Here is a 21,316-nt window from a genome sequence, read left to right as displayed (position 1 = left end):
TTATGTAGGTGTGTGTGTGTATATATACACGTCTGTGTCTACAATGACTATATATCTGTGTGTATGTACATATCTGTATGCATACATATGTATGTGTGTACACATACATATAAGTATATGTGTACACATACATATAAGTATATGTGTGTATGTATGTTAATATATACATGCATTTGAACATATGTATTTTTCAGGTATGTCTGCTGAGAGGGCCTAGAAGTAATGACAGCGGTAGCAATGAACATAACCAATACCCAGACTTTGGTTTCTAAATATCATTCTCTACTGAAAGGAACCAAAGGGAAACAACCAATTCTAGGATAAGGACAGGGAAAGTATAAGATGAGCCTGTGTAGTGAGTTGAATTGTTCCCCCCCAACCCCCAAAGATATGTCCAAGTCCTAACCCTAGGTATCTGAGAATGAGACTTTATTTGGAAACGGGTCTTTGCAGGTGTCATCAAGATGAGGTATACAGTCAACTAATATTTGACAAGGGAGCCCAGAATACTCAATGGAAAGGGTAGTCTCTTCAATAAATGGTGCTGGGAAAACTGGATAAGCACAGGTATAAGAATGAAATTGGACCCTTATCTTATACTACCTACAAACATTAACCTGAAATGGGTTAAGAACATAAGCATAGGGCTTCCCTGGTGGCACAGTGGTTGAGAGTCCACCTGCCAATGCAGGGGACACGGGTTCGTGCCCCAGTCCAGGAAGATCCCACATGCCGCGGAGCGGCTGGGCCCATGAGCCATGGCTGCTGAGCCTGTGCATCCAGAGCCTGTGCTCCACGACGGGAGAGGCCACAACGGTGAGAGGCCCGTGTACCGCAAAAAAAAAAAAAAAGAATATAAGCATTAAAAAAAAAATCATAAAGCTCCTAGAAGAAAACATAGGGGAAAAGCTCCTTGACACTGGTCTTGGAAATGATTTTTTGGATTTGACATGAAAAGCAAAAGCAAGAAAAGCAAAAATTAATAAATGGGACTACATCAAACTAAAAACTTCCAAACAGCAATGGAAACCATCAACAAAATGAAAAGATAACCTACTGAATGGGAGAAAATATTTGCAAATCACATATGTAATAAAGGATTAATATTCAAAACATATAAATAACTCATATAACTCAACAGCAAAAAAAGAAAAAAATCTGATTTAAAAATGGGCAGAAACGAATAGACATTTTTCTGAAGAAGACATTCAAATAGCCAACAAATACATGAAAAGGTGCTTGACATCACTAATCATCAGGGAAATGCAAATCAAAACCACAGTGAAACATCACACCTGTTAGAATGGCTATCATCAAAAAGACAAGAGATAACAAGTGTTGGTGAGGAGGTGGAGAAAAAAAACCCTTGTGCGATGCTAGCAGAAATATAAATTGGGGACTTCCCTGATGTCGCAGTGGTTAAGAATCTGCCTGCCAATGCACGGGACATGGGTTTGAGCCCTGGTCCGGGAAGATCCCACATGCCACAGAGCAACTAAGCCCATGCGCCACAACTACTGAGCCTGCACTCTAGAACCCGCAAGCCACAACTACTGAGGCCTGAGCACCTAGAGGCCGTGCTCTGCAACAAGAGAAGCCACTGCAATGAGAAGCCTGCACACCCCAACAAAGAGTAGCCCCCGCTCGCCGCAACTAGAGAAAGCCCACGCGCGGCAACGAAGACCCAATGCAGCCAAAAATAAATGAATTAATTAAAAAAAACAAAACAAAGAAATGTAAACTGGTACAACCACTACGGAAAACAGTATGGAGGTTTCTCAAAAACTACCATATGATGCAGCAATCTCACATCTGTGTTTATATCCAAAAGAAATGAAAACTGGATCTTGAAGAAATATCTTTACTCCCATGTTCATTGCAGCATTATTTATAATAGCCAAGATATGGAAACAACCTAAGTGTCTATCAACAGATGAATAAAGGAAGATATATATATATATATATATATATATATATATATTATTCAGCCATGAGAAAGAAGGAAATCCTACCATTTGCAACAACATGAATGGGCCTTGAAGGTATTCTAAGTGAAAAAAGTCAGAGAAAGACAACTACTACATAACATCACTTACATGTGGAACCTATAAAAGCCAAACTCATAGAAACAAAGAGTAGAATGGTTTTTACCAGGGGCCTCGGGGGTGAGGGAGAAATGGGGAAAATGTTGGTCAAAGGTACAAACTTCAAGCTATAAGATGAATAAGTTCTGGGGATCTAATGTACAGCATGGTGATTATAGTTAATACTGTATTATATACTTGAAAATTACTAAAGGAGTAGATCTTTAATGTTCTCACCACAAAACAGAAATAGTAATTATGTGACATGATGGAGGTGTTAGCTATGGTGGTAATCATTTTGCAATACATATGTGTCAAATCAACATACTGTACACCTTAAACTTATACAATGTTATATGTCAGTTACATCTCAATAAAGCTAGGGGAAAAAGTTAAGATGAGGTTTAAGGTGAGCCCTAAATCCAATGACTGGTTGTCCATATAAGAGAAAGTAAGGGAGATCTGGAGACAGAGACAGAGAAGAAGGCCATGGAAGACAGAGACAGCAACTGGAGTTATGCTGCCACAAACTAAGGACTATCTGAGGCCATCAGAAGCTGGCCGAGGCAAGACGGATTCCTCCCTGAAGCTTCCAAAGACAGCATGGCTCTGCTAACACCTTATTTTCAGACTTCTGGTCTCCAGTACTACAAGAGAATAAATTTCTCTTGTTTTAAACTACAAAGTACTAGTTTGTGGTACTTTGTTATGGCAACCCTTGGAGACTAATACAGCCTGAAACATCTTGTGCCAGAAAGTAAGAAAGTGCTCAAAGAATGATAGAGACATATCAAAAGGACAGGGGAGCCATCTTGAATGGGCTCCCAGCGGCCAAATAATGATGGTAACTGACTATTACTCATTGAATAAAATAGAAATCTATGAGTATATACTGGTATATATTGGGTGAGGCCATCAACCATGGGCCCTGAGCATCCCTATACATTCATGTTCAGTATGCCAGGCTCTAACCACTCTTTTTCTTTTTTTTTAAGCTTTATTATTTTTTAAATTAATTTATTTTATTTTATTTAGTTTTGGCTGTGTTGGGTCTTCGTTGCTGTGCGCGGGCTTTCTCTAGTTGCAGTGAGCGGGGGCTACTCTTCATTGAGGTGTGCAGGCTTCTCATTTCAGTGGCTTCTCTTGTTGTGGCACACAGGCTCTAGGTGCACAGGCTTCAGTAGTTGTGGCTCATGGGCTCAGTAGTTGTGGTTTGCAGGCTCTAGAGCACAGGCTCAGTAGTTGTGGCACACAGGCTTAGTTGCTCCACGGCATGTGGGATCCTCCCAGACCAGGGCTCGAACCCGTGTCACCTGCTTTGGCAGGCAGATTCTTAACCACTGCACCACCAAAGAAGCCCTCTGACCACTCTTTATCTAGGTCTTTTCTCAGGATTGTACGTATAGTAAGCCACCTTCAGGGATGACGTCATGTCTTCCCAACACCTGACAAATAGCAGGCTTGCTTCTACCTGCTATAAAAGTGGTGAATCCCCAAAGCTCAGTGCTCCTTCCCTATAGCACAACCCACTGCATATGCAGGAATCCATCTAGGCCCACCTGCATCACACCTGTGGGACTTAGGGGACACAAGAAACTGATGCAAATCAAATGAAGCTCATTCAGTTTGCCATGCCGTGAATAATAAAGTCCTTTGGCTCAGACCCAGGAGCCTCTGCCAGCATCTAAGAAACAGTAACAGGCTAACTTATTAGCTTGCAAGTAGGGTACAATCCTACACCTTTCACAGTTCTTGAAAATGAATAAATAAATAGGGGAGAAGGGAAAGCCCACCCTTACAGTGGAATGCCAAATAATAAATGTAGAAGAAATGATGGAGTTAGAAAATCATTAATGGATGTTAAAAGTAGTCAGTGAAATCTGATTAGGAAAAGGATATTTACATAGTCTCAAATTATCTCCTCACAAATTACTCATAAATTACAAAGGGGGAAAAAGGAAAGCTACAGTAGAGAAATCTGGCAGACACCACCTTAAGCAAGTGATCAATGTTAACAACCAATTTTGGGGCAAACAGACATCATGTATGTCCTGGTATAATGCATTGAGAAGAATTCTGTGGTATTCGTCTTAAAAACGTATGATCTAAATCTACTCGTGAGAAAACAGACAAACAAATTGAGGGGCACTCTACAAAATAACTGGCCTATACTCTTCAAAAATATCACAGTCAAGAGAGAAAAAGAAAGGCTGAGAAACCATTCCAGATTAAAGAAGACTAAAGAGATGACAACTAGATGCAATGCATGATCCTGGACTGGATGATGGATCAGAATTTTAAAAAATAACTATGAAAGACATATTTTAGATAAGTGATAAACTTGAATATGAACTATGGATTTTACAGTAATATTGAATCAATGTTAAAATTCCTGATTTTGAGAAAAGAGAATCGTATATTATTGGTAGGAATGTAAATTGCTATAGCCATTATGAGAAACAGTATGGAGGTTCTTCAAAAAATTAAAAATAGAACTCCCATATGATCCAGCAATCTCACTTCTGGGTATACATCTAAAGGAAATGAAATCAGGATCTCAAAGAGATATCTTGCCCTCTCATGTGTTTTTTTTTTTTTTTTTGCGGTACGCGGGCCTCTCACTGTTGTGGCCTCTCCCGTTGTGGAGCACAGGCTCTGGACACGCAGGCTCAGCAGCCATGGCTCACGGGCCCAGTCGCTCCACGGCATGTGGGATCTTCCCAGACCGGGGCACGAACCCGTGTCCCCTGCATCGGCAGGCGGATTCTCAACCACTGAGCCACCAGGGAAGCCCACCTCTCATGTTTTTAGCATTATTCACAATAGCCAATATATGGAAACAACCTAAGTGTCCATGTATGGATGAATGCATAAACAAGATATAGAGTGTGTGTGTGTGTATACACACACACCCCCCAGAACATTATTCAGCCATGAGAACGAAGGAAATCTTACCACTTATGACAACATGGATGAACCTGGAGGACATTATGCTAAGTGAAATAAGTCAGACAGAGAAAGACAAGTATTATATGATCTCATATATAGAATCTAAAAAAATTAAAAAGTGAAATTCATAGAAGCAGAGAATAGAATGTTATTTACCAATGGATAGGGGAAATAGCGAGATATTGGTCAAAGGGTACAAAGTTGCAGTTATGTAGGATGAATAAGTCTAGGGATCTAATGCACAGGCATGATGACTACAGTTAATAACACTGTACTGAATACCAGAAATATGCTAAGAGAGTAAACCTCAGGTGTTTTCATCACACACACATAGAGAAAAGGTGACTATGAGAGGAGATGTTATATTAGTTAGCTTGACTAATCATTTCACTGTGTATATATACATCAAATCATCATATTATATACCTTAAATATACATTTACAATTTTTATATTAAAAGAAATATGTATACAAACACATATCTATACACATACACACACACACACGCATGCCCTGGAGGAACTCTTGAGCCCAGGGTTCTGAAAAAAAAAGAATTTCAAAAGAATTCATGACACCAAAAAAAAAAAAATTTACCAATTTTGATAACTGCAGTATAGTAACATATTGAAGTACTAAGTAGTAAAGGGACATGATGTCTATAACTTTTAGTTCAAAAATAATAAAATAATTCCGAAAAAACTTATTTATATGTAGTATATATGTATTTATGAGTAAATAGAGAAAGAATGCTAAAACAAATGTAGAAAAAAAACTGGTGTAACTAGACAAAGGCCATCCAGAAGTGTCTTGTACTATTCTTGAAACTTTAAAAAAAAGTAACATCCAGTATACTTTAGTTAATAATAATGTACTATTATTAGTTACTAATAAGTACACTAATTAATAATAATGTATCATATACATGAAATTTGCTTAGAGAGTAGATCTCAAGTGTTCTCACCACACACACACATAAAACCATGATAAACAGGGAAGGTGAGGGATATATTAATCAGTTTGACTGTGATAATCATTTCACAAGATATACACCAAACACCAAAACATCACATTGTATACCTTAAATATATATAATTTTTATTTGTCAAAAATAATAGAAATAGGGCTTCCCTGGGGGCACAGTGGTTGAGAGTCTGCCTGTCAATGCAGGGGACGCGGGTTCGTGCCCTGGTCCGGGAAGATCCCACATGCCGCGGAGCGGCTGGGCCCATGAGCCATGGCCACTGAGCTTGCGCGTCTGGAGCCTGTGCTCCGCAATGGGAGAGGCCACAACAGTGAGAGGCTTGCGTACCGCAAAAAAAAAAAAAAAAAAAAAAAGAAAAGAAATAAAAGTAAATTATACCAAAATAAAAACTCACCCTTGGGACTTCCCTAGTGGCGCAGTGGTTAAGAATCTGCCTGCCAATGCTGGGGACAGGGGTTCGAGCCCTGATCCGGGAGGATCCTGCATGCTGCAGAGCAACTAAGCCCGTGTGCCACAACTACTGAGCCTGCACTCTAGAGCCCGCGAGCCACAACTACTGAAGCCCCTGCTGTGCAGCAAGAGAAACCACCGCAGTGAGAAGCCCGCGCACTGCAACAAAGAATAGCCCCCGCTCGCCGCAGCTAGAGAAAGCCCGTGTGCTCCAGCAGAGACCCAATGCAGCCAAAAATAAAAATAAATAAATTTATTTAAAAAAAAAAAAAAGAAAAACTCACCCTCTCTGCCTCCCTCCCAAAAAACTATGTACATAAAAGCAAAAGAACTGCCTTGACTATTAGACATTCAACAGTACATTCTTGAGAAAGACAAAACAAAACAGGTAACAGGCAAAGGGTTACATTTTAAAGCACTATGCATTTTATACTTCAAGGTACCGTGTAGCTTTGATTTAAAAAGTAACTATCTTGGTATTCCCTGGTGGCGGAGTGGTTAAGAATCGTCTGCCAATGTAGGGCACACGGGTTCAAGCCCTGGTCCAGGAAGATCCCACATGCCGCAGAGCAACTATGCCCATGTGCCACAACTACTGAGCCTGCGCTCTAGAGCCCATGAGCCACAACTACTGAGCCCACACACCACAACTGCTGAAGCCCGCACACCTAGAGACCATGTTCCTCAACAAGAGAAGCCACTGCAATGAGCCCGCGCACAGCAACAAAGAGTAGCCCCACTCATCACAACTAGAGAAAGCCCGCGCGCAGCAGCAAAGACCCAACGCAGCCAAAAATAAAATAAAATTTTAAAATAATAAATTTAAAATAAATAACTATCTGTACTTGAATTTTCTATACACTTAAGTTTACATGCTTTTTTTAATACACATAATGTCAGCTATAGAACAGATAGCAGAGTGATCAGGGGTGGGGATCTGGACTCATATAAGGATAGGTCCAAATCCTGACAACACCATTCACTAGCTGGCTAATCTTAGAAAAGTTACTAAGCCCCTCTGTGCCTGAATTTTCTCTTTTTTAAAATACAGACAATAATAGTTCCTAATTCTTAAAAATCTTATGAAGATTTCAAAGGGCAATACATGCAAAGAACTTAACACACTCAGCATGAGAGTCGTTATCATTTCATCATTTCTAGAAACAAGTATCAAAAGAAAATGGTTCTTTTAACCTAAAAGATAATGAACCAAATACCAAATGTCTTGAGATTGAGATTATGATCTGCCCCATACCAATCAAAAACAAGGGGGAAAAAAAGCTATGAGTCAAAGGGACGAGCTCAGAATGTTTAAACTAAAAATTAAAACATAAATGAAACGTAAAATTCCTGTTTACAACTAGATTATGATGTTAACATATTTTTAGAACACTGTATTAAAGAATCATTTTTACTTGAAAGTATCTTTGTCCAATGAAGATGTTGGAAAAAAAAGAAAAGAAAAAAGAAAGTATCTTTGGTTCTGCTTAGTTTACTCAAGTTTTAGAAGTTCAATAGGTAAGATTTAGATATTTTTAAAAACATCCTTAATGCCTGTTTGGGTTTCCCTAAGGAAGAACTACCTACTACATGGACTGTGCATTTGTAAGAGTCATAGTTAACGGAATTTTACTTAGTGATTAAAGTATTGAAGGTAAGAAATCATAAATTCTGTCATTTATCAGAAGTTATCAACTCAAGTACCTACATAAGCCAGGCATCAGAAACAGTCAAGTATAAGTCAATAGGGAAGACCTGAGACCACAGCGGTTGGACCTGAAGAGTAAGGACTCACTTAAAGGCATGCAATTTCAAGTCTTGTTTTTGTTTTTTTTAAATATCGTGCCACAGGGAGATCAGCTCGGTGCTTTGTGACCACCTAGAGGGGTGGGATAGGGAAGGTGGGAGGGGGACGCAAGAGAGAGGGGACATGGGATGTATATGTACAGCTGATTCACTTTGTTATACAGCAGAAGCTAACACATCATTGTAAAGAAATTATACTCCAATAAAGATGTTAATAATTAAATAAATATCATGCCATTTGTGTTCAGGCTGAGTTCAGCTCAGAGATGCACCTGTTTTTACCACTGAATTTCAGAGTTTAAGTCCTTAGGACCTTTATGGTATATATCTGTATGCAAATTTGATGTTTTATAAAAGGTATTAATAAAAAGGAATGTTTCTGAGAATGAATACTCATGCACATCAAAAACATCAGGAAATGTTTCAATGCTTTCTGAAAGGCAGTTGTATCATTAGAGATATCCTAACTCGGTTATCTCTCCCCCTTTGTACTCATAATTAAGATATACTTTTATATGTCATAACGTACAAATCTTTAAGATTCCTTACAACTCTGACATTTTAAGATTCCATCACTGGTGGAATAAAATTCCTTCATACTGGTAAAAAATATGTAACAATGTAATAACTGCTGCCAAAATCCAAAGTAATCTGTTCTTCCACTGGATACCCTAGCATTCACATTATTATTGTTTTATACTGTTACTCTATTTTTGATATGTTTTATATTCTATAAGGTACTTTACATAATGGCAGAAAGCATGTCATTCATATTTTATCCCTATCAACAAACATTTTGCACTTTCATAGAAAGTGCTCATTAAAAAAAAAAAAACTTCCATTTCTCAATAATATGATCTCAAGTTAAACTCTTTCAAATTCTGAAATGAACTGAGTTTTTACACGACTGAAATTACAATTATGCTTTTAAAAATGCCTTACAATTCAGAGAAGTTCTCAGTATCAGTAGCTGATTATGTTAACATATAAGCAATAGTATTTTTAGATAAATACTGCAATAACTTTATAATCTTTTGATTTGAGAAAATAAAACTTTAAGGATGTTATTTAAGCCTAAAGCTTAGTTTTAAACATTTATTTGAGAGAAAGATAATATGTTACTGGAAAATATTATTTACAATCATTCAGTCTTACCTGAGGATTCCAACTTGGATCTAATTTTTTAACTACGGCAATATACTCCTGCATTGCTCGGCTGGGGCTTGAATCACCAAGTGCTTTCCATGCTTCCCTAAAGTAGAGAATATCCAAAATGACCTATCATTAACTATGTAAGGAACACAAACAGTATATTTCTTCTTTTTATTATTAAAAAAAGGCACACACATTTTAAGGGTCAGGAGATACCGATATAATAAGCCATATATGAGTAGCCTTCTCTTTTTGCATTTCATTGGTCCATAGCAATACAGACCTTATCACCCCACCTAAGAAGCCCTTTTAGACATTTTTTTTGCCTAATCACCCTGCCCCATGAAATTTTAAAATTACACATATATTGCACATCTGCTGAATTTTGGAAGATGACACACTATTGTACTACCTAAGATTTTAAAACTCCCCCAATTGATATTTATAAATGGGCAGAAGACCTAAATAGACATTTCTCCAAAGAAGACATACAGATGGCCAAGAAGCACATGAAAAGCTGCTCAACATCACTAATTAGTAGAGAAATGCAAATCAAAACTACAATGAGATATCACCTCACACCAGTTAGAATGGGCATCATCAGAAAATATACAAACAACAAATGCTGGAGAAGGTGTGAAGAAAAGGGAACCCTCTTGCACTGTTGGTGGGAATATAAATTGATAGTCACTATGGAAAACAGTATGGAGGTTCCTTAAAAAACTAAAAATAGAATTACCATATAACCCAGCAATCCCACTACTGGGCATATAACCAGAGAAAACCATAATTCAAAAAGACACATGCACCCCATTGTTCATTGTAGCAGTATTTACAATAGCCAGGACATGGAAGCAACCTAAATGCCCATCTACAGACGAATGGATAAAGAAATAGTGGTACATATATACAATGGACTATTACTCAGCCATAAAAAGGAATGAAATTGGGTCATTTGTAGAGACGTGGATGGATCTAGAGACTGTCATACAGAGTGAAGTAAGTCAGAAAGAGAAAAACAAATATCGTATATTAACGCATATATGTAGAACCTAGAAAAATGGTACAGATGAACCAGTTTGCAGGGCAGAAATTGAGACACAGATGTAGAGAACAAAGGTATGGACACCAAGGGGGGAAAGTGGCGGGGGAGCAGTGGTGGTGGTGTGATGAATTGGGAGATTTGGATTGACATGTATACACTAATATGTCTAAAATGGATAACTAATAAGAACCTGTGGTATAAAAAAATAAAATTAAATTTTAAAAAAAAAGGCAAGGGGAGGAGCTTCCCTGGTGGCGCAGTGGTTGAGAGTCCGCCTGCCGATGCAGGGGACACGGGTTCGTGCCCCGGTCTGGGAGGATCCCACATGCCGCGGAGCGGCTTGGCCCATGAGCCATGGCCGTTGAGCCTGCGTGTCCGGAGCCTGTGCTCCGCAGCGGGAGAGGCCACAACAATGAGAGGCCCACATACCGCAAAAAAAAAAAAGGCGAGGGGAGGTGAAGACAGAGATAAGAATACAGTGAGTAAGAAGGTAGGGACTTCCTGCAGTTTAATACCAAGGGCAATATTTTAGTCCTGAGCCCCCTTCTGCATTTTCCTTTTCTTCTTTTTTGCCAGCTGCTAGGACAGGCCTCCTTCTTGGCTTTTCCCTGCCAATTCTTTCTACCTCCAACCGGGATGTACAGCCACTGATCTACTGTAAAACAGAACTCAGTCCCACAGTTTTCTCACTACCTGCCTGCTCCTATGATGAACAGAACATCTTTCTGAGGTTTCCTAAATTTATTTTTGCTGAATCTCTTGAAAGTTACTTGTATACATCATAACACTTTACCCCAAATATATGTCAAATATATATTCTTCAAAGTGAAGAAACTTAATATCAGTACTATTAAATAAATGTATATAGACCGTATTCAGATTTCCCTGACTTCCCCAAAAGGTTCTTTATAGCTTTCTTCTCCCAGATGAGGAGCCAATCAAGATTTACACACAGCACTGAGTTTCATGTATCTTTAGCCTTTTTTGTCTTCCATGATACTGCTATTTTCTAAGAGTCTGAACCAGCTGTTTTATAAAATCTTTCAATTTGCATTTGTCTGATTGTTTCCTCACCTACAGAGTGTTCTTGCCAAAAATGATTAATCATGATTAGAATCAGGTTAAATATTTGGCAAGAGCAACATATAGGTGACATGTCATTTACAGTTCATCACATGACAGCAGTTTGTCCCATAATGATAGGAGTCAGGACTTAGTAAAAGCAGTATTTCCAGGTTTCCTCTTTGTAATTAATAAGTAAACTGTGGATCAGATTGTGTGAATATTGTTCCCGAGTAGTTTTTCATCTAATGATTTTAACATCTATTGATGATTCTTGACTGAATTATTATAGTAGCTGTAAAATCTAAACTTTTAAAAATTACTAAAAACAGTGAGATAACAGGGAAACTTGGGGAAAAAATAATGGTGAATTATAATTCTTAAACTGAAACAAAAAACTCACAATAAAATTTACATCAGGTATTCTCTACAACAGTAATAAAATGCCAGTCAGAGAACTTTTTGTTATCATCAGCAAAGAAAATCTGCACCAGAATGAAAATCAAAGCACTGCTTCCTTCACTGAGAATGTCTTACACAAAAAAAAGTCAGCTGAACTAAACAGTTGGGCTTAATGACATTATTATTTGCATTCGGGTTCAAACTCTACATCTCCTCACAGCTGAGGGACAAACATTTCCTAGACAGGCAACTTGTCCAGGGGACCACATTGTGAAATACGCTTCTTCTCTCTATAACCATATTTCATCTTTTCTTTTTAAACCCTACTCTCTCTACTTTTAATTCCAGGGCTGATGCTCCAAAGTCCTTCCTTCTATAACTAAGGTTCCCTATTGTATGCAATTTCTCTCTTTTCACTTAGACAAGGTAAGAGGAAATAAGGCCTCAAATGGTAAGAGGTAATCTCTGAATTATAAGTAAAAAAATCTAGGAGGGCATAATCTTTTTATGTATTTAGGAAAGAAGTAGACTCAGTATCTATTTTTCCCCCCTTCTGCCCAACAGGGTATTACACGCACTTCTTCACCATGGTATAGGTGGGCAAGGAACAGAAGGGCACTAGAAATGAGCAGATAAAATTGGGGAGGGGAGAAGAGTAAAAAAAGATGGGGATTTACCCTGCTCTTCTACCTTCCCATCCTCCTGGCCTTCTTCCAAAGATCCCTCCAGAGGGGAGAAGTGGTGACCCATTAGGGGCTGTATGACAGGGAAGGAAAATCCCAACCAATAGCTCTTTTGGTTACTCTCTAAGAAGCAATTCATATGTAAGGAATGTGTGTCTGTTGTGAACTACTTATATACCAACATCATGGCATAAGAATCCTTTAGGAGATTTATCTAAAATCTTTTAATCTTTTAATCTCTCTCCCAACTGCCTATCATTAGCACAGTCTACAGCAGAAAGAGATTAATAGAAAACTAATTCTTTAATCTGCTCACTACTTTCTAATTCCTAAACACCTAAGCCATTTACAACAACCACATTAGATCCCAAGAATTTCTTACCATTTTTGCTTTCCTTCAAAGTCAAAGTAGCTTGGTTTAGGAGTATTGCAATTTCCAACTGTGACCTAAATCAAGCGGGAGGGGGGTAAAATCAAGAACTTATTTTTCAAAGAAATGTCAGAGAAACTTCTAATTTTTAAATCTATTATGTATACTTCATAACTATAGGTTAGAAAATATCTGCATCATATAAAATAACAAAATTTAACATGCTTTGCAAAAGCAAACCAAAAAACAAACTTTAAATACAGGCTGCTTTGGCTTACTGCATAAAAAAACTGTTATCTAACAGTGTAATACATTAAAAAAAAAAAGGGTGACAGTGCATTCCTAAATTAGTAGACAAAATTATATATATAAAACAAATTATAAATATAGATTATGCAATCCTTATTACCATTTGTAATGTAGAAGAATTTTTAAACATGCAATAAACAAGCTTTAAAGTACAGTTTATCAGAATTCATCATACCGTCTGTCTGTGCTGATTCTCATAACACTATCAGCATTTTATCTCTCTCAAATTCCAGGATAAAGCACACTATTTTTAAAGTGCCCTATTATGAAACTAGTCAATATAAATTTAGATGCTAAAAGCCACACACAAAAAATTTCAAGGTTTCTCAATAATATAAGTTCTATTTATTCCACAACAATCTTCTCTTGTTTGTGCTCAATACTTATTTTTAATCCTCAAACACTTGTAGTTAAACTACACAGTAATTATTTTCATTGTGAATAAGCGTAAGTGAAATTCACACAACTGTAGAATTCACTACACAGCTCGATTCCCACTGCCAGCAGTAACCTCCCTTTCTGATGAACCCTCACAGCACTTACTCTATACCTCTCTGATGGCACTTTTCACTTTTACCTTGTGTTAGCAAGGTTTCTGTAGTCTCATCTTGCTATTAGAATATAGCCTCTAAGAAACCATTCTTAAGTCGCTCATTGCACATAACATAGTGTCTAACTTAAGGCAGTAAAAAAATGTTTATTGCATATAGAATGAATACATTAGGCATGTGTTCAACAAAATACCTATTTTCCCTAAAGCTAAATACCACAATCTGGACCCCATCTACTTCTCAAAGACTTACCCACTACCTCCTTCTACTCTTACACACTTGCATTTTGCTAAAATCAAACTGATAGTCTACTCACTAACCAGACTGATCTACTCATTGCATTTAGAATTTTTATTCTATTTTGCTCATGTTATTTCCCTCACCTAAAAAGACTTCTCTTCTCTCAGCTTTTCAAAATGCTAAATCTCCTTGCAGTCCCACTCAAGGTTCAAATTCTAAGAACCCTTTCCATCTACAATGATCTCATCCATCTCTGAGTTCCTAACAACCATCATCTCTACCATTTGCTTAGCCATGAATCACATGGCCCTCTGGCTGTTATTAAAATGTACATTTACACAGGGGCAGCCCGGTTATGATGGGACGGGGGAAGAAATGATGAAAGAGCAGGAGCTGCTTTTCTTGAACAATCACCATAAACCAAAAGTTTCACATATGTATGTCAAATGAGCCACACAACAATCCTGTTAGGCTTGCCATTACAAATTCATTCTATAAATGAGTACAGAGAAGCTCACACATGAGTAAATCTTGAATGAGGAGTCAAGACTTGACTCCAGGACCGTTAGACACCAAAGTCCAATATTACTCTACTATACAACACTCTGTTTTATATGCCACATGGAATCTAGGCTTCAGTTCTGGCATCTCTAAAATCACTTGAACTACTGTGTTAGAAATACGAAATGAGATAAACTACTAGGCATCATAAAAATAGCAGTTATTACTATTTGTGGTTTTTTCATCCAGACAACAGCCAGTGGCAGAAACAAATACCAGTATCTATCCTTCCTTTCTCTTATGGTAATAGAAGTCTCAGCCGGACACATGGTCATTGAGCTGAACATTACATGTGGCCATGCAACTTCTGCCCAGGTTCAGGGGGCTGGATGTATGTGAAAGTGATATAAATATCTTCCTTAAAAAGAAAGGGGGGCTTGGGGCTTCCCTGGTGGCGCAGTGGTTGAGAGTCCACCTGCTGATGCAGGGGACATGGGTTCGTGCCCGGGTCCGGGAAGATCTGACATGCCCCGGAGCAGCTGGGCCCGTGAGCCATGGCCACTGAGCCTGCACGTCTGGAGCCTGTGCTCTGCAACGGGAGAGGCCACAACAGTGAGAGGCCCGTGTACCGCAAAAAAAAAAAAAAAAAGAAAAGAAAAGAAACGGGGGGCTTGTTCTTCCCTTTCCCTCTGCCCTGGCTAGAACATGCGTATGGTGAGCCATCTCTGGCCATGGGAAGAGAATCTTAGGGCAGCAGTTCACAAACCTTTTAGTCTCATAATCCCGTTACACTCTTAGAAACTGAGCCCCCCAAAGAGCTTTTGTTTATGTGGGTTGTATCTATCAATATTTACTAGATTAGAAATGAAAAGAAATTTTAAAATATGTATTAATTCATTTAAAAATAATAAACTCATTACATGTTAACATAAATAACAAAATTTTATGAAAAATATATATTTTATTTTTTTTTATTTTTTATTTTTATTTATTTTTTTTTTTTGCGGTATGCGGGCCTCTCACTGTTGTGGCCTCCCCCGTTGCGGAGCACAGGCTCCGGACGCGCAGGCTCCGGACGCGCAGGCTCAGCGGCCATGGCTCACGGGCCCAGCCGCTCCGCGGCATATGGGATCCTCCCAGACCGGGGCACGAACCCGTATCCCCTGCATCGGCAGGCGGACTCTCAACCACTTGCGCCACCAGGGAGGCCCGAAAAATATATATTTTAAAGCGAAAAAAATTTAGTGAGAAAAGTGACAGTGTTTTACAATTTGCAAATCTTACTGTCTGCCTTAATAGAAGGCAGGTGTATTCTACTTCTGCATTCAATCTATTGCACTATATGCTGTTTTGGTTCAAGTAAATGAAGAAAATTCAACTTCACAGAGATACATTGTTAGAAAAGTATTTTAGTAGCATTTTCAGATAATTGTGGATACTCGTCTTTGATATCACACCAAACTAAACAAGTGGCAGTTTCTTTAAGGTTAGTTGCAATGTGGAATCTGAAGTGATACCAACAAATTTTTCACACTGTTACATTAAAATCCATTGGTCTGACCTGCACTTTCAATGTATCTTTTATCCACACATAATTTGTAACTTCACTCCCTGAAATATTTGAAAAAACAGTTCACTGAGTTACGCAGACCTTCCAAATGACACAATTCATTATACGTACAATATCAGAAGTTCACAATCATTAAAACCTCCACTAATCTTATCAAAAACGTTTTTCAATATTAGGAAGCTGTCAAGATCGGGTGGCAGATACAGATTTTCCAAACTTAATTTTCACTTAAAGGCTCAAATGTTGTCACTGGCAACAAATACTGTCAGTTGTTTTCCTTGAAGTGACAGGCTGACTTCACTCATTTTCAAGAAACTGTATGCCAAATGCTCAAATCTGAATAAGCATAGTTTATCAGTGAGTTGCTCTGTTAAGTAAAAATCATGTTTCATGTGGGTAGCTCAACTTGCAACCAAAAATTACACAGGTGTTTTCCCTCAAAACAACCAACATAATTCAGTATGCAGGAGAAGTATTTTGTGTGTACCCCCATTACATCACACACAATATTAAAAAGATGTGTACTCAAGAGTTAATACTGAATAAAAATCAATAATTTTCACTGCTTCATCAAAGACATTTTAAAGTGAAACTGGCCTTTTTTTTTTTTTTTTTTTAACTCAGAGTACATAGTGGTTAAAAAAAAATAACTACTAGTACAGTCTGCTACCACTGCCTTGGTTCATGCTAACACATCAGCAGTTTTATCTGCCATGACAGCACAGAAAAAAGGCAAATACACGCATATCTCGTTTTACTGCACTTTGCTTCACTGTGCTTTGCAGACACTGTGGTTTTCACAAATTAAAGGTTTGTGGACACCCTGTATCAAGCAAGTCTATCGGCACCATTTTTCCAATAGCATTTGCTCACTTCATGTCCCTGGGTTACATTTTGCTAATTCTCCCAATATTTCAAACCCTCCACTAGTGAAAAGATTATGAGTCACTGAAGGCTCAGATGATGGTTAGCATTTTTTAGCAATAAAATATTTTTTAATTGAGGTATATACATTTTTTAGACATAACACTTTTGCACACTTAATGGACTACAGTATAGTATAAACATAACTTTTATATGCACTGGGAAACCAAAACATTCACGTGACTCACTTTATTGTGCTATGTGCTTTACTGCAGTGGTCTACAACTGAACCCTTGATATCTCTGAGGTATGCCTGTAGTGTCTTGGTATTATTATGAAAATAGTTTTGACTTTATATTCTGTGAAAGTCTGAGGGATTATCAGGGGACCATAGTTTGAGAACTGCTGCCTTGATGGATGGCTGAACTACAAGATAGACAAAGACTAAGCCCCTGGATGATCACATGAAACAGAAGCACCCTATCAGCCCTAGATCACCTACCTCCAGACCATTATGTGAGATGAAAATAGAAGTCCAGGGGTTCCTTGGTGGCGCAGTGGTTAAAAGTCTGCCTACCGACGCAGGGGACACGGGTCCGGGAAGATCCCACATGCCGCGGAGCAGCTAGGCCCGTGAGCCATGGCCGCTGAGCCTGCGCGTCCGGAGCCTGTGCTCCGCAACGGGAGAGGCCATAACAGTGAGAGACCCGCGTATCGCAAAAAATAAAAAAATAAAAAATAAAAAAATAAAAGTTCAGCAGCTGACCCAGTATCCTCACTGATACAGAAGCTTTTGTATTCCCAAATTCAAAGAATAGTTCTGGATCCAGAAAGACTGGGAAAATAAAACTACAGGATTTTAGGACATCGTAAGTAACAGCTTCCAAATCAGGGATGATGAATCCTAAGCTATGAAACAGTTATAAAATGCAGCACTTTAACAGAGCATCATCTAAACTCTGTTCTCTCTGATATATGTATGATATATCCAGTGCCCCTGAAACAGAATATTTCAACAAAGTTTGCCAATGGTAAATGCCAGTGAATCAAGTATACCCAGGTTAAAGTAGGAGGACATGCTGAGTATCCCCACTTGTGCTAGTGCTGAAGGTTCCTCAACAGGAGCTTGAAATTTTCACAGGTTTCACCTGTGAAACCTCTAGTTTCACAGGTGTCAATTAGTTATCTTTTGCTGGGAGAGTGCAGGCTAATGCATGGAGGACCAAAAAAAAACCCTGTTAATTGGTGTGATCTTTCTGAAACTTCACTAAAAGATAATTGTGCAGCCATAAGCTTATCCAAGACTAAAAGAGCTATTATGTTATGCCTGAGAAAGTAAGGTTCACATCTCAGCTTATTTTCAGGCTCTTCCTGCTGACAAAATAGAGTGCTATTTGGAATAGGAAATGTAATTATTTTATGATAAAGGTTGATTTTATGAGAAATGTAATTATTTTATGAGAAATTCTGATCCACCATACAGGAATTATATTGGACTTTCAACTTTGTTATTCTATCAAAGATGCTATTTTTAATACTGCCACAGAATTCTGATAAAAACAACATATTTAGAAGAGATTGATAAACACTGTGTGCCCTAACATATCTAAGTAAGCATAATCTTATTCTCTAATTCTCTAATAATTGTTCTCCAATAACGAGGAATTTTATTTCCAGAAACAGAATCTCTCTAACCCCACTAATGTCAAGAGGGTGAGGAACACACGCCTCTTCCAGACTATCTGGATGAAGTACACCTGAGACAGAATGGTTGCCAGCTCACAGGTGACTATAGTTCACTGATGACTCGAATATCAGATATTTAATAATGATGATGCTAATATCAATAAATATATGTCATAGAAAGAAAAACAATGTTTTTAGGAAATCTGGAGAAAATTAGTCTTATACTGTCCAGAGAATCTCAGTCAGCCATGTTACTGGTCCAAGCGCAATGCTCAATAAATTCTTGTTAAATAATTGAAAGTCTCATTTTAATGTTATTAGGACAGGATAAATGACCAAAGAGAAAACAGATATCCAGGACTTTTGCATGAAAACAAATTCTGAGGCCAATTCAGGCATATTTTCATTCCACACTATAATTTATACCATTTGTTCCTACCAGCTATATCTCTCAGGTCACTTTAACTGATATTCATCAATCTTCAAAAGAAGGTTCATCTCTACTTAGTATATTCAGTTTAAGAATACAGAGGGACCCCACAACTTTTTTTTTTTTTAAAGAATACAGGGGGAAACAGATACCAAGAGGCATAAAATGGGCTGTTATCCAGAACTTCATTCCTTCCAGTGTTCCAAAGAGCTGGAGTTTTCCTGAACTGTTATTTAACTCTTGTAAGCGATTTTTCACATGTTTAAATCTAAACACCTCAAGTAACTTTGTAAGTCTCTTGATGGCAAGTGTCATGATGCTTTTGCTTCTCTGCATCCCCCACAGGCATAACACCCAAGTGTTTTGCCATAAAAGATGGTGAACAAGTATTTGTCGATTATGATAAAGCAATTATTTTTCTAACCCAATTACTCTTTGAGGATAAATTAAAGATGTCTCATATGTCATATGACATTATTATTACTATTCCCATACTTCCAGGTAATCTTTGGAGCCTTAGAGTCAGGAGCTACAATCTAGTTCTAGTTCTGTATGACCCTAGGCAAGTTATCTACTCTCTCCGGGTTTCCTTATTCCTAAGAGAAGGGCATTATTTCATCTGGTGTTTTCTAGCTCTAAAATTTTTATAACTGTATCTAACACAAGCATATTCCGCCAAAACATGTCTAAGATATTTAGGGTTAAAAAAATCACAATAATAAAAGTAGTAATACTTTATTTTGCATTGCACCACCCTCTTTATTATTCTCAGAAATTTTTTTTAACGTTACTACGTTTACTTCCAAACGACCCTCTGGCAAGAGTGAACGATAAATCTTGTTTTGTAAATGTTCTGAAGCTGGTGAAAGCGTTAAGTGCAAGGCCACTGAGCAAGTCAGAGAAGACACAGAAAAACTGTCATTCAGGGTCAGCTAAATATCACTCCTAGGATAGCAGACAAGTCCTTTCCATGTCCAGAATGCTAATCCTTAGCAGATGATTATAAAACAACACACACACACACAGGCAAACTTCATTACACCTAGCCATTAATCAAGCACGTTTACTATGTTTTTTGGAGGAAAGAGAAGGCCTGTGGTCGCTCTCCCGCATCCACCCCTTCCCTGCGACTTTACCTGCTTGTACCGGGCATACAGGTACAAGAGCTGCTCCCTGCTGGCCCCTTGAACCAGGCCTCGGAAGTGCGCGGCAGCCTTCTCAAACAGCTCTGTCAGCCTCCAGGACGCCTCGGTCTCCGGGCTCTGGAGGGATTCCATATCCACGGAGCCGTCCCCCGAGCTCAGCTCTCCACCGCTGTCGCTCGTAGTGGCTCCCGCAGGCAGGAATGGCGAAGCCATGTGACCGCCTGTCTTCTTCAGACGGGGTGTGACGCCGGCTTGGGGGCCGAACTCAAGTCGGACCCAAGCTCACTTACGCGCGCTCCTCGCTTAACTCTGCCTCCTTCTCTCCCCCTGCCCTCCCTGGGCGTGCGTGGCGGGCTCCACCACCCTCTGCAGCTCTCCCCCGCTGCCCGGTCTCTTCCGGCAAACCGTGGCTAACAGCGCGCTCGGGACACGCCGGGTCCCTCCAACGGCGGGGCGGGGGTCTGCGAGCAGCACAGCAGGAAGTACTGGAGAGAGGGAGGCGGGGCGGCGTGAGCGCGGGGCGGCGTGAGCGCGGGGCGGCGTGAGCGCGGGGCGGCGTGAGCGCGGGGCGGCGTGAGCGCGGGGCGGCGTGAGCGGCAGAGCACGCGCCCGGAGCTACGGCCGGCGTCCTCTTTCTCACTGGGCGGGGGAAGCGTGGGTGGCCCTTCGTTGGGCACCGCCTCTATGTTGCGGGACTCATGCGACCGCGCTGGGGGAACGCTGCTTGGAGAAACAGTCCTCAGTCGTTGAGGTGTCTGTTAATCGTTTCGTTGAAAACACTAGGCCATCGGGGGTGGGGGAAGGAGGCCGTCTATTTGGTAGTGTAGCGATAGAAGCGGAGTCGTGGGAAACTTGGAGCTGAGGACGAAGGTTCCGCCTGCGCCCGCCTCCCAAGGTTATGTGTCCCGAGCGCCCCAAATGAGCTTCGGATACCTGCATCCGTTGCTGGAGAGTTTGGTTCTAACTTGAATAGTGAATGAAAATTTGGGAGATGGGGCCTTCAACGCCCAAATTGTGTGATTGGTCCAATCTCTC

At 39.4% G+C, this 21,316-nt stretch overlaps 1 protein-coding gene across 4 annotated transcripts in view; it reads right to left on the bottom strand.

The window, feature by feature from the left end:
* Nucleotides 1-21,045, bottom strand: part of ACBD6 (acyl-CoA binding domain containing 6) — a 227,421-nt gene extending 206,376 nt beyond the window's left edge. For all 4 annotated transcript variants that reach the window (XR_009531216.1, XM_060091180.1, XM_060091182.1 and 1 more), the window contains exons 1-3: nt 20,273-21,045; nt 12,998-13,062; nt 9,427-9,523 (exon numbers count right to left, since the gene is read on the bottom strand). Coding sequence is in view for 3 of the 4 variants with exons in the window: in XM_060091180.1 (XP_059947163.1) it covers nt 9,427-9,523; nt 12,998-13,062; nt 20,273-20,494 (384 nt within the window). In the remaining variant the exon portion in view is untranslated. The remainder of the gene's footprint in view (nt 1-9,426; nt 9,524-12,997; nt 13,063-20,272) is intronic.
* Between the last annotated feature and the right edge of the window lie 271 nt (nt 21,046-21,316).

Source organism: Mesoplodon densirostris, chromosome 2 (genome assembly GCF_025265405.1).
Source record: "Mesoplodon densirostris isolate mMesDen1 chromosome 2, mMesDen1 primary haplotype, whole genome shotgun sequence".
Taxonomy (NCBI): domain Eukaryota; kingdom Metazoa; phylum Chordata; class Mammalia; order Artiodactyla; family Ziphiidae; genus Mesoplodon; species Mesoplodon densirostris.
This window is presented reverse-complemented; position numbering and strand designations above follow the sequence as displayed.